This window comes from Camelus bactrianus, chromosome 8, assembly GCF_048773025.1.
Source record: "Camelus bactrianus isolate YW-2024 breed Bactrian camel chromosome 8, ASM4877302v1, whole genome shotgun sequence".
Taxonomy (NCBI): domain Eukaryota; kingdom Metazoa; phylum Chordata; class Mammalia; order Artiodactyla; family Camelidae; genus Camelus; species Camelus bactrianus.
In genome coordinates, this window is record NC_133546.1 from 45,361,508 (window position 1) to 45,388,791 (window position 27,284).

The following is a 27,284-nucleotide window of genomic DNA, read 5'->3' on the forward strand; positions in this document are numbered from 1 at the left end:
GCAGAGGAACGAATAAGTGACCTAGAAGACAGGACAACAGAAAGCACCCAATCAGAACAGCTGAGAGAAAAACAAATTAAAAAAAATGAAAACAATATAAGGGACCTACGGGATAATACAAAGCATGCCAATCTACGCATCATAGTAGTTCCAGAAGGGGAAGAAAGAACAAGGGGGATTGAAAAGGTATTTGAAGAAATCATGACTGAAAACTTCCCAAACCTAAAGAAGGAATCAGATATCCAAGTACAGGAGGCTCAGAGGGTCCCAAACAGGAAGAACCCAAACAGACCCACACCAAGACACATCATAACCAAGATGGCCAGAGTCAAGGATAAAGAAATGATCCTAAAGGCAGCAAGAGAAAAACAAAGAGTGAGTTACAAGGGAACCCCCATAAGGCTCTCAGCTGATTTCTCTACACAAACACTACAGGCCAGAAGGGAGTGGCAAGATATATTCAAAGTCCTGAATGAAAAAAAGATGCAGCCTAGGATACTCTATCCTGCAAGGCTATCCTTTAGAATAGAAGGAGAGATAAAGAACTTCACACACAAGGAAAAACTAAAAGAGTTTAAAACAATAAACCCATGCTAAAAGAAATATTGACAGGTCTACTCTAAACAGAAAAGAAGCAGGATGCTACAAAAATGAGAAACTCATAACTGGAAAGGAGATAACTGCCATGACTTACAAAAAGAATAAACACAAAATTGTAAAAGAAGACATCTAAATCATTAAGAGCGGCAGAGGGAAGCAAGGAAAGCCACTGTGGAAAACAGTGTGGAGATTCCTCAAAAGACTAGGAATAGACTTACCATAGGACCCAGGAATCCCACTCCTGGGCATATATCCAGAAGGAACCCTACTTCAAAATGACACCTGCACCCCAAAGTTCATAGCAGCACTATTTACAATAGCCAAGACATGGAAACAGCCTAAATGTCCATCAACAGATGACTGGATAAAGAAGTGGTGGTATATTTATACGATGGAATACTATTCAGCCACAAACCCCGACAACATAACGCCATTTGCAGCAACATGGATGTTCCTGGAGAATGTCATTCTAAGTGAAGCAAGCCAGAAAGAGAAAGAAAAATACCATATGAGATCGCTCATATGTGGAATCTAAAAAATAAATAAATAAATAAATAAATAAATACATACATACATACATACATACATACATACATACATACATACATACATACAAAACAGAAACAGACTCATAGACATAGAATACAAACTTGTGGTTGCCAAGGGGGTGGGGGGTGTGAAGGGACAGAGTGGGATTTTAAATGCAGTATAGATAAACAAGATTATACTGTATAGCACAGGGATATATATACAAGATCTTGTGGTAGCTCATAGCAAAAAAAAAATGTGACAATGAATATATGTATGTTCATGTATAACTGAAAAATTGTGCTCTACACTAGAATTTGACACAACATTGTAAAATGACTATTACTCAATAAAAAAATGTAAAAAAAAGAGAAAAAAGAAAAAAGCTTAGTTGTAAAGTACTTCTTTTACTTCTATAGCACTAGTTTCATTTAATTGCCCTTTGTCATTATGCCTCCAGCTTGTATATAAGAATCTGCACAATACAAACTTGAATTAGCAGTAGGAATGGTGCTGAGAAAACTGTCCACTGGGAAGTTTCAGAAGTCCCTTTATGAAAGGTCCCAGTCACCCCTAAAATCTTCACTTCTTCTGAGTAATTAGCTTGCTTCTATCTTCTAACTTATAAATGTCTTTTCCCCTCTTTGGCTGAAAGGAGGCTGAGTGCTGATTTAATTCCTCAATTTTAAGAACTCTGTAGAAGTTTATGACATGGATTTATGTACACTAACTTTTCCTGTCTTTCAACTTAACTATTCTTATTTTTTCCCTTTACTGTAATTTTAAAAAGATCTATTTATTCTATTTGCTTGTGTATGTGGGTGTCCACATGGGCACACACATACATATATAATCTTTCTGGGAATCAAGTAAGGTATAAATAAATACCTGCTAAAATTAATTCTTTTCCTATTTCTTTTTAAAGCTTATTTTGTTATTTAGTTTGCTTTTAAACAGGAGGTAAATGAGAAATAAAGTCAGTAAGAACTTCAGATAATAAATAGCAGTGCCTCTTAATTTTGCTAGTTAACAGATACATACTGAGCTTCCATCAGTTACATAGTACTAACTGTGGAGAGCAGTATTCTTAGAGTAGGTGGGTTTTCAAGGAGAGGGAATTTGCCCAGTGTAGGAAAGTAAAAATCTATTCCATAAACAAGGAATTAAATGGAATTTGGTGAAGGAAGAAGCAGCCTGAGAAAAAGAAACCATCATTGGCTTTAGTAAAGCAGTGAAAGGAGAGATCAGGAAATGCATTGCTAAGGCTGCAGCAGTCCAGAATGATTGGAATATTTAACAATCTGGATTTGTATTAGGACATGATAGGGAAATGCAGAAAGTTGACAGTATCAAAGTATACAAGATAATTTTTATATCTCCATGTAAGTGTGTATATTAATTTGTTGTTTACAGAGTTTTTCACATACATTAAGGCTGAAAGTAGTAAAATTAGGTTAAGTGGCTTGTTATATACTTCTATTAAGACTTTCTACAAAGTAACAACCAAATCCCAAAACATTACCAATTTAGTAAATTACTTCCATTTAAAAAATTCAATTTTTATTGTTCCTATTGTACCTTTAATTCATCTGCACCAGTACCTTGGCTCTGTTTCCTTCTACTGACTTGTGATAACACACCTTCCAATCCCACCCCTACCCATCATCTCTTCCTTTCTGTTTCAGTTCAGGTGATCTCACGAACACATCTCTGTAAGTAACTTCCAGGTCTATACCGTCAGTACTAGATTTCCAATTATCTGTAAGAGCCTGTCTCTTAACTCTGGTTCTCCTGTTAAGGTTCCTGCTGTTCCTCTGGTCATCCAAACTGAAAACGTCAGAGCTCTGTGGCTTGTCCTTGGACCTGAGACCCTCTACATCCAATTCTACAGATTTCTCTCATATTCATCTATTCTTTCCAATCTATCATGTAAATCTGGTTTATGTCCCTGGTCAAGGGGCAATTAGGAGGTGAAATCCAGTCCACACTCTGTTTGCCAAGCCATGCACCCTAGTGAGGGGCAGTGTCTGCCTAGAGGAAGGGGCACACTTTTTTCCAAATAAAGTCATGATTTGCTCACCTAGGTCTCTGACCATCTTGAAAAGCAGCTTTATCTAATGCACACAAGGCTCCACGTGTGGTAGCAGTGATGCCAGTCTCATGCATCTTTGCCAGATTATCCAATACAGACGTTAAAAAAAAAAATAGTAACCAGTTCGTTTTATGCTGATGAAGGTTCTAAACCAAACTCTACCACCTGACACGCAGGCCCTTTCACACTGATTACAACCCATCTATCCTGCCTGAGGGCGCACCACTCTCCCACACATAATCTAAGTTACAGCCATGACTCTTAAATTCTCTAGCAAGAGAATTCAGGATTGTCACTTTTTTCCTTTCAGCACTTTAAAGATGTTGTCATACTGTTTTCAGGTCTCCACTGAGTCTGAAAAGAAGTCAGTTCTTAATCGTATTGTTGTTCCTCTAGCTGCTCTGAAATTGTCTTTATCTTTGATTTTCAACAGTTTGATTATGGTGTGCCTAGGAGTGATTTTCTTTGTATCTGCTAGAAGTTTTCTGAGCTTCCAGAATTTGTAAAATTGTATCTTTTACTAAACTTCAAACATTATTTCTTCAAAAAAATTTTTTCTGCCCCACACTCTACCCCCTTTCCTTCTGGAACTCCAATGACACAAGTGTTAAACCTTTTGATATAGTTTAAATCATGAGTTTTGTTTATTTATTTTTTTTCAATCTCTTCCTGTTTTTCAGATGGCATAATTTCTGTTCACATATCTTTAAGTTCACTAACTCTCTCGTCATCTATAGTCTAGTGTTCAGTACATACAAGTGAAATTAAAATTTTTTAAGCCTAGAATTTATAATTTTTAACTTTAGAATTTCCATTTGGTTCTTTTTTATAGTTTCAATTTCCCTGTTGAGATTTCCTATGTGTTCACTCATTACCAGTGTATATTTCCTTCACATTCCTGAGTAAAGATATAAAAACTACTTTAAAATCTTTGCCTCTAATTCCAACATCTGTGTCATTTCATGGTTAGTTTCTGTTGATTACCTTTCCCTCTTTTAAAATGGGTCAGATTTTCTTGTGTCTGCACATTTAGTAATTTTGGATTGTATTCTGGATATTTTGAATGATATATTATAGAGACTTGGGATTCTTTTATATTTCACCAAAGTATATTGATTTTTGTTGTTGCTATTTTAGCAAGTAATTAACCTGGCTAGTCTCAAACTCAAAACTCTGTCTCCTCTGTGATAGGCAGTGACTGAAATCTCTGTTCAATTTTTTTTTTTAGCCTTAGCTGTGTAGTTCACAGATCAGCCCAAGATTTGGGCAGAGTTTATATGAAGAATTTTGGGCTCTTCCTCTGTGGTTCCATCCTTCCCATGACTTCTTCTCTTATCTTCCAGCTGCTATGGACACTCTCCTCTGGTTCCTCAGGCCAGGAATACTGCAGGTTTCTATCAATTTTTAGATGTCCCATAAGAAGGCAACTGTGTTGTGCTCTCAAGCAAAAAAACTATTAAAATAAGAAATTCACCAGTATCAATCTTTTCTTCCATGTGTTGATGATGGTCCACTTTCTTCCTGCTTCTAGTTGCTCAGTAGTGCCCTCCAGATAATTATTTTTCAGACTTTGTCCAGAGATACAGTTGTGATCTACATGTGGGTTGGTCAAATAGCAGCTACTCTGTTATTAATGGAAGTAGGACTCTCCCGAGTCTTTATTTCCCTAAGTAGACTCTGTGACTTCCTAACTCTGTGTTTTTCATAGGAACATAAAACCTTAGAGGAGGAAGAGATCACAGAAGTTGCCCTCATGATCCCTTATTCTTGGGAACAGCCAAAGAGCCACTCCTCACTCTCTCCCCTTCCTCCCCTGCATCAGCAGGGTCTCCAACTCTGCAGTCTTCAAGGTTCAGTTCCTCTTTGATTGCCCTCAGCATTCGGGTCATATGGATCCTGTGGTACTAACTGTAATCTGCCTCACATTCTAGTGATCTATGTACTTGATCACATTATCTATTTTAAGTGTGATGACTGACTCTTACTCATCTTGGTACCCCCATAGCACCTAGAACTATGCCAGCTTTAAGTACAGTAGATTTCACTTTCTGCTGTTTCACCTGTGATCAACCACGGCTGGAAAATATTAAGTGGAAAACTTGAGAAATAAATAATTTGTAAGTTTTAAATTGCACTCTGTTCTGAGTAGTGTGATGAAATCTTGTAACATCACGCTCAGAACATGAATCATTCCTTTGTCCAGGGTATCTCACCCATTAGCCACTTAGTAGCTATCTCAGGTATCCGACTCCCTTGGTACCCCAATGCTCATGTTCAAGTAAACCTTATTTTACTTAATAATGGCCTCAAAGTGAAAAAGTAGTGATGCTGGCAATTTGGATATGCCAAAGAGAAATCATAAAGTGCTTCCTTTAAGCAAAAAGGTAAAAGTTCTTGACTTAACAAGGAAAGAAAAAAAAATCATATGCTGAGGTTGCTAAGATCTACAGTAAGAATGAATCTTCTATCCATGAAATTGTGAATAAACTGCATCTCAAACTGCAAAAGTTACAGCCACAGTGTACAACAAGTGCTTAGTTAAGATGGAACAGGCATTAAATTTGTATAATAAGATGAGGACACAGTCACATAACTTTTATTACAGTATATTGTTACAGTTAACTTATTTTATTATTAGTTATTATTGTTAATCTCTTCCTGTGCCTAATTTATAAATTAAACTTTATCATAGGTATGTATGTATAGGAAAAACAATAGCATACTTAGGGTTTGATACTATCTGTGGCTTCAGGCTTCCACTGGGGGTCTTGGAATGAACAGGCTACTGTACTCAGTAAATACCTACTGAATGACTGGGGAAAGAGGCCATAAAATATAAAATGGGTGGAGCTCACTCTGTTACCCTGCTTTAAAGTTTATTTTAAAAAATACCTAGCATATTGGTTTATTTAGCAAGTTTCTTTCCTGAAAGAAGGACATTGCCAAGAGGAGATAATATTGGCTGACCCACTGTAATATTGTGGTGAAAGTTACAACCTTTCCTAAATTAATTACCGCCTTAAATTTGCCTTAAAATTAATTACTGCCCTATTCATTTTTCTAAAATATTACTTTATATACCATGTTCCTGATTAAAACCTCTGTGGATGACTCTCTGTGGATCAGGGTAAGAAGACTATACTTCTCTGTCTAATTTTACAGCAGATCTGTCTGAGATTTTCATTCTTATTTCCCTTTTCTCTCCAACATGCACTCTGCTCTTATTAGGCAACTATCTTCTCTTCCTCTTGAAACATTTGGTGTTTGGCTTCAGATCATGGTTGAGATAGCTTCACTATGCTCATCTAAATTCTATTCACCTCTCAAGGTCAAGATCACTTTCCTTCTTAAATCTCATGCCAATCCTTACCATTGTTACTTTTGACTCCTGATGCACTCATAATATGTACTTAACTAGTGAGCACAGCTCTTTAAAATAGTCTCTTACAACTGAAAGGAATAACAGAAATTAGTTGATCACATCATGCATTTACAGATGAGGTACCTGGACCTAGAGAGGTCAAGTGACCTGCCTAAGGCCACTCAGCTACATAGTTACCTGAGTAAGGATTGGAATTCATATTTCTTCATTCAGTTGGACCCCCTTTCACTCTACTGCATTGTTTGGTATTTGGTTCCTGTTATTTCCTTTAGAAACTGTAAACTTTTTGAAAGAAACTTTTTCCACTTTTTTAATATTCCTCACAACATAGTGGCATACAGATACAGAAGCACTTAAGAAATAGTTGCTGACCAATGAATCATTGCAAGAATCTTGAGAGGGAAATCTTATATACATATATTTCTTGATTAACAATACAAGATTAAAGAGTTAAATAATACTTGACGCTTGAAAACAAAGAATGTTGCTCACCATCTGGTTCTCTAAGAATGAAGTCACTAGCCACTGTCATTGCTGGCCTTTAACACGCCCTGAAGGGAGTTCGGGGTGGAGGTCAGGGATGAGGCACTAAATGCACTGGGAAAACTGGCAAACAGGCATTCAGATAAGTATTTCAGGAGAAAATTTTTCGAATCCAATTTCTTGCATCTTCTCATACTTAGAAAAGCACTAAAATCATGAATGGAGGCATCTACTCCAGTTCCTGAGAGCTATCTGAAAGGCTGTCTCCCAGGCTACAGTGCTCAGTAAGTTCCCCCAAATAAAACTGAACTCACAGCTTTCAAGTCATGTATTTTCTTCTTCAGTCAACACCCTAAAATACATGGAAATCTTATAATTTCCTGATATTATAGTTCATTTCTTTTCTCAAAATATTTTGCTTGACTTAGTATCTTTATAAGTTATTTTAAGAAACCAGTATATTCTAATAATTCTAAAAGTTTTTCCATAAAATATATCTCAAAGTAACAATATATTTAATGGGATGTAGCTTATTGAATATTCTAATTAGCAATGTACTAAGTAATTACTAATTTTGAGTCAACTGATCTAATCTAGGAGGAAGGTACTACGGAGTATATCAAATCATGTACTTGATGGGAAAAAATTACAAATCAAAAAATTACTTCATTAAAAATTCTTCCTGTTTAAAAAAACCCAAACCAGTTGGAGATAAGCATTAAAAAAGCCATCAGTGTTAAAGCCCTTTAAAAAAAAATCAATTCACAATTGTAATCTTTTAGTAAAATTATGGATGATTTTGTTCTGCTTCTTGATGTGTTTTACAAATTTACTGATAAGCTTGTTAGTTTTTTCTTACCAAAACTAAAAAAAAAAAAGTTAATTCAAAAATCTCAAAAAAAAAAAAAATCAAACAAGTACTTTTAAAGTGTTTTATACTCATGTTAATTGGTTGGCATAGATTTTTCTCAGCACTTTACCAATCATTGTATAGTTCTTCTGTTTAAAGAACTATTCCCAATTGTCATTTAGGGCTGTGATACTTTATTATTAATAGCCAAGTGAGATCATTTACTTTAAATTTTTTTAATTCTCGTTTTACAAAGTTAACAACCACTTTAACGTTTAAAGTTTTAATTCTACTTTTTTTTATCATCTGAGCAGGTGGACACATTCTTCCCAAGGCCAAGGCAAATCTTAAATATTAGTTTGTTGTGTTTTCCTAGAGTAGAAGTGATCTTGAAAGTAATATGAGGAGTTACGTCTACTACAACTGATCCTCAAAATAATTTTATTCCTAAGAAAGGGGACATGTTGAAGGCGTACAGTTCTTAGCACACTTACTCTCCCTGGAGACCCCCTGGGAATCCTGAGACAATTTCTCTCCATTTCAAGGATTGGACATGTTTTTAAATTGTTTCAGTTAGCAGCACAACATAAATATATTCAAGAAAATGAAAGCAAATTTTCTCCCTCAGAGAAGCTTCAGGCAGCTCAGTTTGAGAAGTCTCTGGCCTGCAGAGCTGAAAATCGACTGCCATATATGCTGCATCACTTAAGTAGCTGTTTTTGCCCCAATTTGGGAACAGAAGCTGAGCAAGACTGTTCAGCCTCACAGTGTGTCTTATAACACAAAACTTCTCAGGTGAAGAAACTAGGAAGGTCCTCTCTCCATCCAGTTTTTCTCCATTCCTTCTGATTCTCCTTTACCTCCTTTTTTATCATGGAAATGACCACAATTACTCTAAATGGCCACAGTTTTCACATGTTTAATTCCACGCCGGTTTTATGTCTAAAAGACATTTTTCTTTTTTCCTTTAAAATAGCAAAACACAAAACCCCATAACTTTTAACCCAATATATAGTTATTTCCCTGAAAGAGACAAATCATCATCAACAATTAGTAAAAATCAATCTTCAGTCTAACTTCCAACCTTACAGAGAATTCTTTTCTTTTCAGTTACAAAATTTCAGGATAATTATATAAACTCAGGTAAAAAGTTACTTGTATACATCTCAATTTTAAATCAAATTATGGAATAGGTCAATTATGAGACTTTATTTCAAAAACATTCTTTAAAATTTGGAGGGCCAATATGAGATAGCTAGGTCCAGGTATGTATGTTGAAATTTGACATATTACTGCATATGTCCAATATTCCTTCTCACACATTTAATTGCACCCCACAAACTGGCATGGCAGGGCAAATGGAGAACCAGGGTTTGTACAGAGGATTCAGGGTTGGTTGAATGGTTAGAAAAGGTGCCTTTCAAGACTGAGACTGTGACTCTTTAGCTTAAGGGTTGACTAGGAATGAGGGCAAGAAAAGAGAAAGGGACAGAAAGACTTAGGATTCATTTTGATATTGGATTCACATTCCTCCCTACAAGAACCTGATCCATTCTCTACTAAGCTCTCTGCAATCTCACTTCTGCCCTACCTGTCCTCTATGTTGTAGCCAGGCTGACAGCCTGCCTTATCTGGACGTGGTATTGCCAGAAGTCAGCATCTTTGGGAAACAGGCACACACACATCAGCAATGCTACCAGAATGATTTTGTTGCTCAGAAGGTAAAAGGCCAAAAAGATTCCTAGGCTGCCTTAGCAATGATGATTAATGCCCTTATTCCCTGATGCTAATCACCACTGTTGGCATCCAAACACCATCAGCCTTGACTCTTCGCCAAACAGTAGAGATAAAAGCTATTCATTCTTTAGTATTTACTGAGAGTGTACAAAGCACACAAAACAGAAGTAGTTCTCAACCAATGGTTTCATCTGGAACACATGAAATGAAATAGAGACAAAACAGAGCAAGAGAAGGGGAAAGTCGCTTAACAATTCCCCAAGAGATACTGTTCCATACAGCTTGTTAAGTCTGATATATAAACTAATGTGATGTAATCAAGACTAACAGATGAAGGCCAAAACACAAATCTGATGGATCTCCATTCCTTGAATACTAAGAACCAAAGAAGAAAGCTAATGAGCAAAAAGTTGACAGTGAACAACGTGTACATCTATGCATATGCATCAACTGATATATTTTTCTGTTCAGACTTTTTTTTTTACAAACACACCTGGCCACCTGTCATTATTTTAAGACACAAATAACAAACTACTACTCCTGCAAACAGTTACTTGTGAGCACACTTATCAGCTGAGGAAACAATTTTCTGCAGGTGTAAAAATTACATTTCTCAATAAGGAAAATTTAGGTATAGTCAGTTCACTCATTAAGCCTTTAGAATTCAGTTTTGGCCTGCTTTCTTTGAATAGGGTTCTTTCGTTTTTGGTCCAACAGAAATTTAATCCTAAAAAAAGCAGTTCTCATTTGGTTTCAGGACCCCTTAACACTTAAAAATCATTGAGGAACCCAAGAGCTTTCACTTATGTGAGTTATCTCTCCTAATATTTACTGTATTAGAAATTAAAAATGAGAAAATTTTAAAATATTTGTTAACTTATTTAAAATAACAATGATAAAATCATTATATTCAATCCATAAAATTAACAGAAATAACATTTTTATGAAAACAATTATATTTTCTAAAATGAAAATAATTTAGTAAAAAGAGTAGCATTGTTTTATACTTTTTGCAAATCTCTTTAATGTCTGGCATAAGTGGGATTCTCATATCTGCTTCTACAGTCAAACTATTGTGATATGCTGTTTTGGTTGAATCATATAAAAAAAATCTAGCCTCACACAATTATGTAGTTGGATAAGGGAAAAGTATTTAACAGCTTTATTAGATAATTGTGGATTTTCTTCTCTGATGCTACATGAAAACTCAATAAGAACTTCCTTACAAAGAGCTATGGAAAGAGGGGGAAAGAGTAACATTATAGTGGAGGAACCTGACAAACACTACCTTAGACTACCTTGATCAAGGTTAACATCAATAGTGATAAGTCATTGATAGTATGTACCCTTGTAATAATCTGATAAAAATAGCACTTGACCTCTGTGGTCTTCATCCCAAAGCCCACAATTCCAGTCTAATCATGAGAAAAACATTAGACAAATCCCAACTGAGGGACATTCTACAAAATAACTGACCATTATTCCTCAAAACTGTCATTAAAAACAAGGAAAGTCAGAAACCATCATAACCAAGTGGAATCTAAGGACGCATGATGACTAAAGGTAATGTGGTGTCTTGGATGGGATCCTGGAACAGAAAAAGGATATTAGGTATAAACTAAGAAAATCTGAATAAAATATGGACTTTAGTTAATAATATCAATATTGGTTCATTAACTGCAACAAATATACCATAGTAATGTAAGATGTTAATAATAAAGGAAACTGAATTTGGAAGTATATGGAAACTCTCTGTACTATCTTTTCAGTTTTTCCATAAGCTTAAAACTGTTCTAAAAGAGTCTTTTCAAAATTTTTTAAAAACTTGACAAGAAGTAATTTTTAAAATAATAGTTGCAACGTAGAATCTGAAACAATATTAGTATATTTTAAAAATACTATTATATTAAAGTCTATTAGTCTTTCTTGCATTTTAAATGGACCTTTGTCATGCATGGTTTTGTAAGCAAATGCATTGGTTATTGGAAAATATTCTTTGAAAGAGTTATGTAGATCTTCCAAATGTTGACACATTTAGTTATAATACCAAAACTTTACATTTATTAATATCACCATCAATCTCATCAGAAAAAAATACTTAAGACTTGGGAAGGTATATGGAAATGAATATATGTGTATATATATATACACATGCATGACTGGAACATAATGCTGTACACCAGAAATTGACACTATATTTCAATTAAAAAAGAAAAAAAGCATAGACAGTTTAAAAAAAAAGAATTGGGAAGGTGTGAAGCTCATGGTAGCAGAAACAAATTTTACAAAATTCTATTTTGTACTTGTTTGCTCAAATTTTATCATTGGCAACAAAACTGTTGGTTGTTTTCTTAAAGTGACAGTTTTTCTTTGTTCATTTTCAAGAAAATGTCTGTCAGACATTGCCACGCCTGAATACACACTCTGTCTATCACTCATTTTTTCAAGTGAAAATGGTGTTCCATGAAAAAAGCTGCTAGTTTAGCTAGCAACTCAACCAATTGTACAAGTGCTTTTCCTCAAGACAACCACTGTGTTTGTATTTGGGAACTACTGTATGTATATAAAACAGAAGAGTTTTATGTGTGCTTCCTTTATCACAAAGAATATTAAAAAAGAATGTTCTCAAGGGTAGACATTTAATAATATTAATCATTTTTACTACTTCTTCAAAGATGTTTTTAAGTGGAACTGTTAATGCATGGGCAATGAGGAAGACAACATAATTTGGTGCTATTGCCTTGATTCATGCTAAAGCACCAGCAGTTTTGTCCACCATTGCTGCAAATGTCACCTCAGTGAAAAAGGCAAACAGTACCCTAGTATTATTATACAGTTTTTGACCTCTGGGACCCCTGAAATTGTCTCAGAACCCCTAGACATCTAAGAACCACACTTGGAAAACCACTGACTTAAGTAACAATATTTATGACTTCTTCATTATCCTCTGATTAAGCCAAGTAACTATGTCAAGGTAAGGAAAGGAAATCTTAAAGCTCATGTCATGTCCAAAGAAATGAATCTGTTTTACTGTTCTTTACCACAGCTCTGATATAGAGGATTTGACAAGGAACAAAGACCACCCAAACATATTCTCCTTTACTCTCCTATAGTTTCTCAAAGTGAAGCTTCCCTACCTTTTTCATATCATGATTGAGAAAGAAAATGATATTTTCATTAAGGAGTAAAGGTATGAGGCTGCCTATGGCTTGAGGTCCCTATCCTGGAGATACAGAACTTATATAGCCTTTAGGAGGATGGAGGGGTTGGTAGCTGGGCCCACTCCCAGTGGGTATGCCAAGGCACATGAACTGGACAGTTCTGCACTAAGGTTCTAGTAGAGAGAGGGGCCCTCAGACTGGAGAATGTCTGTTCCCCAGCCAGCTTCATGTCTTATAAAAGGCTCAAAGCTTAGCTCAGATATAGGAATTCACAAAGTATCTGATTGAACATCATGGTAGAACCAGAATTACACTAAAGATTTGATGTGGAACTTTCCCAGAACATTTTCAGATAGTGTAGTGATTAAGAGCACAGAATCTGATTCCCAGACTACCAAGGAGCTCAAGTGCTGGTTCTGCCACTTACTAGATGTGTCAACTTTAGTAACTTAATGTCTCAATGCCTCAATTTCACCAAATATAAAATGTGGACAATAACAGTACCTATCTATTTTAGCTATTAAATGAGTTAATACATATAAAGTACTTAGAACAACGCCTGACACATGGTAATGTCTGCTATTATTATCATGTAGATGGTCTCCTAATTGAGTCTGCTTCTCTAAGCATGACAGTGTTACATTGTAGACTTTCGGAGAAAGATAATCCCAGAGATACCAAAAGACTAGATGTTAACCTGGAGGACTCTAGATCTGAGGAACTGTACTTGGAGCTGGGAGGGGGACAGGTGTGAGAAGAGGGTAATGCCCCAGGCCTTTTTAATAATTTCACTTACGGTATACGTGAAGGGCTTAGAGTTGAAACCTTCTTTTACCTATTAAGATACTAATACATAAGTTTCTACCTAATATATACATATAATTTTTTCCTTGGAAAGGGCCATGGCTCAAAACTAGTGGTTATAGACTATCAACCTATCCACTCCTTGCCAAAGGTTATTTTTTTATGATAGTATCAGGAGGAGGGGTTGGGTGAGTCTCAGACTTCAAGAGCCCCCCAGAAGACTAGAATAGGTGATCCAAAGCTGGGACTGTTTCAGACACACCAGATGCCTGCTTCTTTACCTTGAGTTAGATGTGTTTTTTTCTTTACTGAATGGTTTGTGATAACTATTTAGCCTGGCTCATAACATCATTATAACTAATTAAGAGTTTTAGGCTACATTTGAAACAGAATGATTTCAAGAGTCCTCTTCATGCAAAGTATTCAGTATCTGAATTGCCACAGTTATAAGACTGCAAAAAATACAAAATCATCATAACAAAAAAATAGTTACAAATAAACTGACCACTTGAAAATGTAGCCCTTCCTGAAGTAACAAAGATCAGACTGGAAATAAATAGAGACTAAAAAGACAATAGAAAAGATCAATAAAACTAGGAACTGGTTCTCAAAACACATGAACAAAATTTAAGAACCTTTAGCTAGACTCACCAAGAGAAAGAGAATTCAAATAAATAAAATCAGAAACTAAAGAGGTGACATTACAACTGACATCACAGAAATACAAAGGATCATAAGAGACTATTATGAACAATTATACACTAACAAATTTGATACCTAGAAGATATGGATAAATTCCTAGAAACATACACCTACCAAAGTTGAATTATAAAGAAACAGAAAATCTAGCAGTGAAATTGAATCAATAATCAAAAACAAACAAAAGTCCAGGACCAGATAGCTTCACTGGTGAATTCCACCAAACATTCAAAGAATTAATACCAATATGTCTCAAAACTCTTCCAAAAAACAGAAGAGGGAATGCTTTCACATTCTTTTCATGAGGCCAGCATTACCCTGATACTAAAACCAGACAAGGATGCCACAAAAGAAAATTATAGGTCAATATCCCAGATGAACACAGATGCAAAAATCCCCAACAAAATATCAGCAAAATGAGTTAAACAATACATTAAAAGATCACACATAATATTAAAAGATTTATTTCAGAGATTCAAGGATGTTTCAACATACACAAATAAATCAATGTGATACACCACATTAACAAAATGAAGGATAAAAACCATTTGATCATCTCAATAGATGAAGAAAAAGCATTTGACAAAATTCAACATTCATTTATGATAAAAATGTTCAACAAAGTGGATACAGAGGTAATATACCTCAACATAATAAAGGCCATACATAACAAGCTATAGCTAACATTATACTCAATGGTGAAAACCTGAAAGCTTTTCCTCTCAGACCAAGAACAAGAGAAAGATACCCACTATCACCACTTTCATTCAACATAGTATTGGCAGTTCTAGCCAGAGTAATTAGGCAAGAAAAAGAAATTAAAAAATACCATATGAGAAAAATACCATATGAGATCACTCATATGTGGAATCTAAAAAAACAAACAAACAAACAAAGCATAAATACAAAACAGAAATAGACTCTTAGACATAGAATACAAACTTGTGGTTGCCAAAGGGGCAGAGGGTGGGAAGAGATAGACTGGGATTTCAAAACTGTAGAATAGATAAACAAGATTATACTGTAAAGCACAGGGAAATATATACAAGATCTTATGGTAGCTCACAGAGAAAAAAAGTGACAATGAATATATATATGTTCATGTATAATTGAAAAAAGTGCTCTACACTGGAATTTGACACAACATTGTAAAATGATTATAAATCAATAAAAAATGTTTTAAAAAAAAGGCATACAAATTCAAAGGGAAGAAGTAAAACTGTCACTGTTTGCAGATGACATGATATTATATATGGGATACCATAAAGACTCCACCAAAAAACTGTCAGAAGTAATCAAAAGAATTCAGTAAAGTCACAGAATACAAAACCAATATACAAAAATCTGTTGTGTTTCTATACACTAATAACCAACTATAAGAAATAGAAATTAAGAAAATAATCCCACTTACACATTAAAAAAAAAAAACCCGAGAATAAATTTAACTAAAGAGGTGAAAGAGCTATATACTGAAAACTGTAAGAGATGAATGAAAGAAATTAAAGGCACAATTGAATGTAGGGATGTTCCATGCTCATAGATTAGAATAATTAATATTGTTAATATGTTAACAATAGTATCCAAAGTAACCTATAGATTCAATGCAATCCCTATCAAAACTTCAATGGCATAGTTCATAAAAACAGAACAATCCTAAAACTTATATGAAACCATAGAAGACCTTGAATAGCCAAAGAAATCCTGAGAAGGAACAGGGCTAAAGGCATCATGCGCCCTGATTTCAAACTATATTACAGAGCTATGGCAACCAAAATAGTATGGTACTGGCATAAAAACAGACCCATACATATATGGTAATTTACAACAATGAGCCAAGAATATACAATGGGGAAAAGACAATCTCCTCAATAAGTGGTGTTGTGAAAACTGGACAGTCATGCAAAAGAATGAAACTTGATCACTATCTTACACCATTCACAAAAATTAACTCAAAATGCACTAAAAAATTGAATGTAAGAAATAAAACCACAAAACTCTTCAAAAGAAAACATGGGGAGGAAGCTCCTTGACCTAGGCCTTGGTGATGATTTGTTAAATCTGACACCAAAAGCAAAAGCAACAAAAGCAAAAATAAAGTGGGACTACATTAGACTAAAAAGCTTTTGTACAGCAAAGGAAACCATAAACAAAATTTAAAGGCAACCTACTGAATGGGAGAAAATATTTCCAAATCATATATCTGATAAGAGGTTAATATCCAAAATATATGAATAATTCTTACAATTTAACAGCAAAAAAAATCAATTTTAAAATGGTCAGATGATCTGAATAGATATTCTTCCAAAGAAAACATACAGATAGCCAACAGGTACATGAAGAGATATTCAACATCACTAATCCTCAGGGAAATGTCATTCAAATCCACAATGAGATATCACCTCACGTCAGTGGGAATGACTGTTCTCAAAGATAAGAAATAACAAGTGCTGGTGGGGATGTGGAGAAAATGGAACCCTTGTACACTGCTGGTAGGAATGTAATCTGGTACAGACACTATGGAAAACAGTACAGCGGTTCCTCAAAAAATTAAAATTAGAACTACCACATGATCTAGCAATTCCATTACCGAGTATTCATCTGAAAAAAACAAAAACACTGACTTGAAAAGATATATGTACCACATGTTCACTGCAGCATTATTTATAATAGCCAAAATACGGAAACAATCTAAGTGTCCATCAACGAGTGAAAGAAAATGTGGCATATCTATACACTGGAATATTATTCAGTCATAAAAAAGAATGAAATCTTGCCATTTGCAACAACATGGACGGACCTTGAGGGCATCATGCTAAGTGAAATAAGTCAAAGACAGAAAGACAAATACTGTATGATCTCACTTATATGTGGAATCTAAAAAAAAATAAAAACAAAAAAACTAAGTTCATACATACAGAGAGCAGATTCGTGGTTACCAGAAGTTGGAGTAGGGAGTGGGAGAAACGGGTGAAAGGGGTCAAAAGGTACAAACTTTCAGTTGTAAAACAAATGTCATGAGGATGTAATGTATAGCATGGTAGATATAATAAATAATACTGTACTGACTATTTGAAAATTGCTGACATTCACAAAAAAATTTTTTTTTAACTATATAAGGTCACATATTAACCAGATTTATTGTGGTGATCATTTTGTGATGTATACAAATATTGAATCATTATGTTGTATACTTCTAACTAATATAATGTTATAGGCCAATTATACTTCAATTTTAAAAAAGTAACCCTTCCTCAAACATCTGTCACAGTTTAAGACTAAGACTTAATCCAATCCAACATGTCAATGTTTAAATACCCGTCATCCAATGCTCATCTGATGTAGTAAACAACCTACAATTACAATATGGATAAAAAGCAAACCCATCTATGCAAAGCCACTGACAAATGAGGATCTGGCCAACTTGAAGAAGAGCAAAATCAACAAGGAAAATGACACCACAAAAACTTTAAAAGAAAGTAATTGAAATACTAATAAATTAAAAGAGGACTTTGAAAAGAACAGATGATATCCTCAAATATTTTTATAAAATATTTTATGTGATTTTTCACATAACTAAACAACGAAATCATGAAGTAACAAGATGTACTATTTTACCACCCTAAAATTTTGTCAAGGAAGTTATGCCAAAAATAAATAGTAATTGTTCATTGTTTATTTTAGGAACTTAGTTCCTAGTTGCTATCATAATCCATATTTTTGTCAAATTAGATAAAATGCCTTATTTTTATGTGTTATCTTCATTTTTCAAGATAAATCTCAATCAGTCTTTTTCCTTACCACCCCCATATAGACCATGAAGACTTGGTCCCTGATTAGCAGTTTTTTCCTGGTGCTAAGTCTCCTAAAATAATGAGCACATAAAAAATAGAGATAAATAGAAAAATACTCAGTAGCTACTCCAAGAGACCATCTTTGCCTTACTACCCCAAGACACAACAGGCCTGTCTCTTCCCTTTCCTCACTAGGATCTCTTCTGTGGAAGGGGGAGGAGCTTCTCAGATATATAGATTTTTCTCAAGCTTATTTCTCTGGCAAAGCAAGCAAAACTTAAACGGAAGCCTTAATAAAATTACACCTGAAGATAATTAAGTTAGTAGGACTTAGATGAGATTGATCCATAGAAGCGTGAAGGGTCCACATCACGCAGAATGACTTTTACAACCAGAGACTGATATCATCACTTTGTCACAGGATTCTAATTCATTCTAATTCTTCTTGGTCTAGAAGTGCTTTATTTCTATGATAACAATTGTAGATTGGATTCATCCCTCTGGTATGCCATGTGCTTTAAAAATTACAAATTTAGAAGTAATGAAGTCACTAGATTTTAAGAAAAGTACTCATAAAATGGCTGGCAGTTAAAAATACTTTTCTCTTCCCCCTTACTGAAAAACAATTCTTTTTTAGCTACCTAAAAGTCAAGATAAATCAGAGAGACCAGTTGGAATGATAATTTATACATGACAATTAAGGAATTATACTTAAAGTTATATGTAATTTGGATTTGTTTTTCTCAAGATTTATTGTCAACTGAATACCCCATGAGTACTGAGAATTCCCAGAGCTTTTAAAAGATAAAATTCATATCTTTAATGAAGCTGTAATCAAGGTCTTTCTCATTTATATAAACATGTGTGTATATTTTTTTCCTCTGTTGAATATATTATTATATAATACAGATGTAACAGTTATAGAAATTTACTTTCTTTGACCCTGGCTCATATACATCAGATATCACAGCAATAACAGATGGGCCACGAGAATAAGGAATGGAAATTCTTTTATGTCATACTTCCTTGGATCATGGTAGTAGTACTTCACCTTCCTTTCCCCACATACTAAGCTCACTTCAATTTTTTAAAAAATTTTCTTATGTTTGACTTTTACAAAATAATCCCAAAAGCGGATTTTAGTTTTGCTTCCAGCAATAGTTGACAGTGCTCTCTGTATTTCTAATTTTGCCTTAGAACCCTTCAAAGTGTAAATTTTGTGCCAATATCTATAAAAAGCACATGGCATATACAGATGAGCATTTATCTTAATGAGTTCTTTAAATCAGTTCTGACTCTATGAATAGTATTTTAAGATCTGAAATAGGCACAGAGGAAAATGTGAAGTATTTTAACATGTGAAAAGGCCAATGAGTCTGGATGTGTCTGGATACTTACTCTCTCACAGAGCTCTTCAAATGTGCAGTCGGCAATGGTTCCACAGGCTTTATTCAGCCGCAGCTCTCTGCCTTGCACTTTTAGAATCCTTGGTCTAGTTACTATGGGAACATGAACAAAGACTCAATCTTGTCTGGATAATTACTATAAAATTCATCTCTTACAGATAGGAAATGCATAGCTTGATGAATAATAGCACATGATTCAACACATAAATTAGACAAAATGCTGATACAATGACTGCCACTTGAGCGTGGCATCAACCCATATACAGCAATGGAACTTATTAATTGGTCAGTGGAGATTGGGCATTGTGTTCTAAATGCATTCTCTTTCAAGAGAAATTAACTTACGTACAATCATTTTGTTTCTGAGCCAGCTCATCAAACAACTTATCCATGACAGCCTCCACATCAGCTTCACTTGTGCTACAGTGAAAAGAATAATAGAATATGAAATTAATAACACTTGAAGCCAACATCAAACAGCTGCCTGAGCCTGCTTAGCTTTTTGCCCATAAAAAAAAAGAACAGGATGTTATGCTCTAAATACAAACATTAGATTTAGAATACACTTAAAAGCAGAGAATATTAACTCTCAGGTAGATGATTCTGCCTTATTTGCATACACTGAAAGACTTCTGTGCTTCTGGCTGTTTCCAGTAATGAGCTGATACAGGCAGAGTAAATCCATTAATACTATGTGTACACAATGAGAAGAAAGGCTTCTGGCTCTCTCTTGCAATACAAAACAAGAACAAATAGACAAGGCAGTCAACCCATCCTGCAAAGTATCCTTTGAAATCTCTACTGAGAGGGTACATGTGAAATTAAATATTGAAGCTGCTTTTTAAAAAAAATCAAGTCAAGCCACTGACTGAGAGGATCAAACATCCAGAATTAAATTACCAGCTTCGAAATACCAACTTGATCTGCACATCAATAACTTTATCAGACTTCTAGTATAAGGACAATTACAGACCACACAGTTTCTCTCAAAAGTGTCCTTGTAGGAAATCCAAGAAAACTCCCTCCTTCTCTGATGCCCACCACTGCAGCTGCTACAAAGTTAGTTAAAGAATCCTTTGTATTCTAATTAGAAAACACCATATGGTTTAGGAAACCCACATATATAAATGTGATAATACTATGGCCTTTTTTCTTCTCACTTTTTTTTAAGAAGGGTTGATAAATTAACAGTCAATAAAATAAAATAACTGGCAGAAGAAATAAATGCTGTTTAAAAAAAAAACCTTCAAGTGAAAATACAAGTTTACTTCAACTCTACATACAAAACTTATAAAGGATGACCTGCCAATATGCTTAATTTTGACACACAAATCACTCTTACCTAGGTGTGGAAGCAATTAAACTCAATTCTGGACATCCATCTTAAAAGTCTTATTGAAAACTAATACAACAAATTATTTTTCTTTATTTTAAGCTTAGAGTAAACCAAAATAATATCTCCCTTGAGATAATTATTAGGTGGCAGGCATTTAACACATAAGCACCTAATTTTTCAACTGTTCTACATCAAATACTTTTAAAATGCAACAAAACACACAGTCATTAGGAAGGATTTAGAATTGTCACATTCCAAGGATCTACCTCAAGGATCTTAAAAACATCATTTTGCAATGGGTTAACTTTGAGGGAGAATGCTATTTGACTTATATAAAGCCTTGTATGATATCTGTATAGAGCGATATTAAAACAATAAAATGACACAACAGAAAGTGATTATAGAGACAATAAACAATTTTAAAAGTACAAAGAAATCACATGAGCCAATGCCCACGCCAAGCACATGTATGTTTAGATGGCTTTGTAAACATCATTCTTAGGAATTCATTTGGAACCATCTCCTACTTGCAACAGCAAGGTAAACACGCCCAACTGATGGAGAAGTGAGCTACTTTTTAAGAGGTACAGAAAAAGGAGAGCAATGTCAGCCACCGAGGGCATCTGCTGGCTTTCAGAAAGTCAACCTATCCTTAGGTTAAGTATGTGACCAAATAGAGGGGGAGAATTCTGAAAAATAACCAATCTACAAGACAGTCAAGTTTCTAAAAGCATATTTAGTGAAAAAACAATTGCTTACGCTCTCTCGCGTCCTCGCTTCCAAAATGACCAAGTAAAGAAGGAACAATGGTCGCGCCAAAAAGGGCCGCGCCATGTGGAGCCTATTCGCTGCACCAGCTGTGCCAGACGCGTACCCAAGGACAAGGCCATTAAGAAGTTCGTTATTCGAAACATAGTAGAAGCCGCAGCCGTCAGGGATATTTCCGAAGCAAGCGTTTTCGACGCCTATGTGCGTCCCAAGCTGTATGTGAAACTACATTACTGCGTGAGTTGTGCCATTCACAGCAAGGTAGTCAGGAACCGTTCTCGCGAAGCCCGGAAGGACCGAACACCTCCGCCCAGATTTAGACCTGCAGGTGCTGCCCCACGACCTCCACCAAAACCCATGTAAGGAACTAAGTCCTTAATGACTGAAGAAATACTGTTCTTTGGAAAAGAGAAGCCTCAATAAAATGGAAATTATACTTTATATAGCATGTTGAGTGTATGTTGCTAGATAGAGTGAGGGTTGTGTATGCCATGGGAACTGTAATCACTTTTATCAAGCGTGGACTGCCACATAGTCTTTTTTCATGCCAGAGAAAGCTTATCCATGTAAGTTAAACCTTATCTTGGTTTTCTTTTGTATTTCTGTCTTTGGCCTCACTGATCTGCATAGCTATGTTGGAGGGAAGTGGATTAAAGCACTTGCTAATGTTAGGTTAATTATGCCTGGAAAGTGGCTTAAGCAGGTGTCTTAAAAGTGTGTGGCGGGGGGGGGGGGGGGGGGGACTATCAAGGTAAGGAGTGATTCTGAGTGAGGAGCTCATCAGGAAGTGACTTAGACTGAACTGTGTATACCCCTGATGGAGGACATGAGTGAGGGCTTTAATACACGTTTGTGACTTGGTTTAGCTTAAGGGGATCTGTATCCAGAATCTTTTTCTTTCTTTTTTTTTTTTTTTTTAACATTTTTTATTGATTTATAATCATTTTACAATGTTGCGTCACAGAATCTTAACTGCATAAAATTTACCTGCCTACCTTGGAAAAAAAAAAAATTGCTTACAAACTTCCTCAGTGGTGATTTCTGTTTTATTCTGTGCTCAAATATACTATAATACTAAAATATGGCTCACTAGACTTTAGTCAGGCCACATTATGCCATCTATGAAATTACTATGTGTGATTTCACTTATAGTAAAATTATGGGTAGAATTATACAACTATTTTTATTACAATTGTATCTTATAAGAATTCTAGTACATTATCATAAAAAGTTATTCAGAAGTTACAACATGCAAAATAAAAAAAATTATTGGTGTAAAGTGGCCTAAAAATAAATATTCATAAAAGCAGCTTATGTAACTCACAACTGAATAGACTATCATCCATCTAAGCCAACTTGCATGGCCTCAGGGAGTAAGTTCTACTGACCTGCTGGGGGACAGGAAACTTTTCTTCATATTGTCTTAAAAGCAGGAGGGGTTAGTGTGTGGTTTTGATTTTATCAGATGTATCTATATTTATATAAAATAAATAAGGATGATATGAAAGTAATCCTTATGAAAAATGAATATATTATAATCCCTTAACAAATAACTTACAAGAGAACACTAGTCTTCTCACATTCGACTCAGACTTTAGATTTCCCTACTTAAAAGGACACACCAATCAGAGCTCATTCATTTTTTTTAGGGTAAGAATTAGAAAAGTAAAAAGAGAAGTTAAAACTTACCTGTCTATATTAGCCTGAAAAATTCAGAATTTTACTTATGATTCTGGTTCATATCTGGTTTAAATATTTTAGAGTATGTTTTGCAATTCTGATGAAAAATTTGGGTGATTCTGAACTTTTTCAGTGTGTCATACAGGAAATAACAAAAGCTATCATTTGAGCAAAGACATGGAAACAACCCAAGTGCCCATCATCAGACAATGGGTTTAAGATGTGGTGTACATATAATGGAATATTACTCAGCCACAAAAAAGAATGAGATATTGTCATTTGCAGCAACATGGATGGACCAAGAGAATATCATACTAAGTGAAGTAAGTCAGATAGAGATAGACAGATATTATATATCACTTATATGTGGAATCTAAAAAAAATAATACAAATGAATTTATATACAAAACAGAAATGACTCACAGATAGAAAATAAATTTATGGTTAACAAAGGGGAAAAGGGAGGAGGGATAAATTAGGAGTATGGGATTAACAGATACAAACCACTAAACATAAAATAGATAAGAAATAAGGATTTACTGTATAGTACAGGGAACTATATTCAATACCTTGTAATAACCTATAATGGAAAATAATCTGAAAAAAATGTATATGTATAAAACTGAATCACTTTGCTGTACACATGAAACTAACACAATATTCTAAATCAACTATACTTCAATTTAAAAAGCTACCATTTGTTGCATAACTATTATACAGCAGTTAATTTACCTATACCACCCCATCTTACCATGTAGTGTGTGTTATCACATTTTTACTGAAGAGAAAACTTAAAGAATTAAGTCATTTATCTAGGATCTGAATACATAAAAATGTAAATTTTCTGTATAACAAAGTATTATAAATAAATTATACAGCATGTCAAACTGGAAAACATCATGGCAGTATTTATGGTATATAATTAATATTATCAATGTATTACAAACTCCAGCAGATAAAAAAGTTGAACATCCCAACTGAAAAACTGTCAAAGGATCTAACAGGCAAATTGCATTAAAAAAATTTGCTCAATGCTTAAGACGTATATGTAGTGATTCATTCCTACTAGTGATAAAAATGCAAAGTAAAATCATGAGAGGCCATTTTTTTAACTCAATAGGCAGAGGTAAGAAAAAAGATAAAATACCTGGAGTAAGCCTTGGTAAGGGGGAAAAGGTTCCTCTTAAGCACTATTGGGAGGAATATAAAACTGGTTCAAAATTTCAGGGAAACCAGATAATATGTAATAAAAGCATTAAAAACATGCATATCACCTAGCTATTCCACTCAGGGATTTCACTTAGGGAAATAATGGTAACAACTACAAGGATGTTCACTGTTGACACTGCTTACACAAGAACAATGAAAAAGAACCTAAATGTCCAACAATGGGGAATTTGAAGTACATCTAGATACATCCATACAATGGAATATTATGCAGTTTTTGTGTGCAATTTTTTCTTCTTGTCCTGGAATTGTAATTAAGGCCAAAGGTTGATGACCAGAACTGCTAAGTATCCCCAAGTTTCTAAAGAGAACCACCAATGAGCCACCAATGAACTGGATCCAGACTCCTGCCCCTGTGCTTAAATAATGAGGAGGACTGGCCCTACTTCAAATGCCACCCTTCCTTCACCATCCCCTCCTATTCCTCACACCACGGTGTCTTTATAAGGGGGAAAGGGGGATCAGGAGTCACTGGTTTTTGTGTCCAGTATTTGTGGTAAGAGCCTCTTCCCTCCCTTTCTTTCAGGAAAAAAGAGGGTGATTTACCCTCCCCACCAAACAAGTGATGGGGGAAAGAGATCTCTAAGAGAATCACTTGGAAAGATTAGGGAAGCCTGGAAGAAGAAAAGACTGGCATTGGTTTCCTTAGTTGGATGAGCAGGGCCTTAGTAGATTAAGAAATCAGAAGGTGGGAGGTAGGGTGCTGAGCCAAGATGAAGCAAGCCGATTCTCACCAAAAACTCTCCAAAGGTTTGGCCCTACTAGATATACTCAAAGATACAAGTGAGGGGTTAGGTTGGAAACAGGGGCATTGCTTGAAAATAAGACAAAGGCAGTTCCTTAGATTCCCTCCCTTTACCTGGACAGCCAGATTCCTATAACTCTTCTGCTCCAGCTGAAACTGCTGTTTACTGTCTGGGACAGTTTGAATAGTGAAGAAAGGGTGAGAGACACCATACCACAATTCTACAAAGTCAACAGTGAAACCAACAGTCTTTACCTCTTTAGCATCCATAGCCCTAGCAGTCCAGGAAGCTTCCATTCCAGGAAGTAGACTGAAAGATTGGAGGAAACTGAATAGCCAAAAAAAAAAAAAAAAAAAAAAAAAAGACTTGCAGATACTCACATTTGGGGGTTCTTCAATAGAAAACCTGACCTGCCACCTTATCACCCTCCAGTGAAGCCCACCAAACAATAAAACCCTATCTATTTACATAGAACTTCTAATCAGCTTTTTAATACTTCATTCTTAATTGTGGATGGACACAAGTATATCTAGGCATTTAAGGATATCCTCTAGGATAAGAGATAAAGACCACAATAAAGAGGATAGGATCTCAGAGGAAGGAAAAAGAAGAATACAGAGAACAAAAAAGGAAAAAAAAAACACTCTAATATGTCACATATTGCACTGCATAAATGCTATAAACCAAAAGGACAATTTGGGCATGAGAAAGAGCTCTAAATATGACTCCTAAAGAAAAAATTAAGGAAAAAAGGTTGAAGCAATCTTTCAGAAAACAGAGCTGAAAGACAAAAGGATGGAAAATAGAAGAGGAGATAAAAGAATTAGAAGATAAATCCAGAAGGTTCAATAGCTAACCAGAAGGAGCTCTAAGACTATAAAGGGGGAAAAAAAATCAAAGAGTCAAAGAAAAAAGAAAAATTTCCTAGAACTGAAAGACACGATTTTCTAAACTGAAAAAATCCAATGAATACCCAGCACAAAGAATGGGGAAGCTCCATTCTAAGGCACATTATCATGAAATTTCAAGAAACTAGGAATAAAGAAAGAATATCCTAAAATCTTCAAAAGAGAAAAACAGGTCAAATATAAAAAAGTCAAGAAACATTCACATCAAACTTTGTAACAGCAATAATGGAATGTGAAGATGATGGTATAGTTTCTAAAAGTTTCTAAGGTAACATTATTGTCAAACTGTCCATGCCCAGTCAAGCTGTTAGTCAAGCAAAATAAGGACATTTTCAGACAGATGAGCCCTCAAAAAACATATTTCCCATGCAGCCCTCTCAGGAAGATACTAGAGGGTGTGTTCTATGAGAACAGGGGGAAGAATTATACTTTTAGTAGGGTCAGCTAAGCTCCACCAAGCTGACTCTCCTGCTGATAGGAGCTATAAATTCTGGACAAAATACAAAAACAGGGGACCTGAAGGCATTGTACAAGTGAACAGAAGCAGTCAGTTTCTAGAAGTACCTAACACTTGGAAGAAGGGGGAAAAAAGGCATGTTACTCATTTTTACATCTTTCAGACTAAAGACAATAAAATCAGTACTACTCAGGGCAACTAAAACTCCAACAGAAAACCTACAGTCCTTCAGACTCACAGACACAGAAAACAAACTTATGGTTATTGATGGGGAGTGGAGGGGAAGAGAGGAGGGATAAATTTGGAGATCAGGATTTGCAGATACTAACTAATATACATATATTAGATAAATAATAAGGTCCTACTGTATAGCACAGGGAACTATATTCAATACCTCGTAATAGACTATAATGAAAAAGAATGTATTTGTCTATGTATAACTGAATCATTATGCTGTACACCAGAAATTAACATTATAAATCAATTATACTTCAATTAAAAAAAAAAAGAAAAAGAAAACATACAGTTTTCATGGCATGAAGAATCAGAGGAGAGCTGGGGGTAACTACCAGCTGGAAAATCAGGGGGAATCCCAGAAAAAATGTTTCCAAATTCCCAAAAAGACACTA

The 27,284-nt window shown here is 35.0% G+C and overlaps 1 protein-coding gene and 1 pseudogene across 8 annotated transcripts in view; one reads left to right on the plus strand and one right to left on the minus strand.

The window, feature by feature from the left end:
- Positions 1 to 27,284, minus strand: part of AFG1L (AFG1 like ATPase) — a 202,560-nt gene that overhangs the window by 25,735 nt on the left and 149,541 nt on the right. For all 8 annotated transcript variants that reach the window (XM_074368540.1, XM_010965390.3, XM_074368543.1 and 5 more), the window contains 2 exons: positions 19,883 to 19,953; positions 19,526 to 19,626 (listed from right to left, as the gene is read on the minus strand). In XM_074368540.1, coding sequence (XP_074224641.1) covers positions 19,526 to 19,626; positions 19,883 to 19,953 — 172 coding nt within the window. The remainder of the gene's footprint in view (positions 1 to 19,525; positions 19,627 to 19,882; positions 19,954 to 27,284) is intronic.
- LOC105077100 (small ribosomal subunit protein eS26 pseudogene) lies at positions 21,654 to 22,078 on the plus strand (annotated as a pseudogene).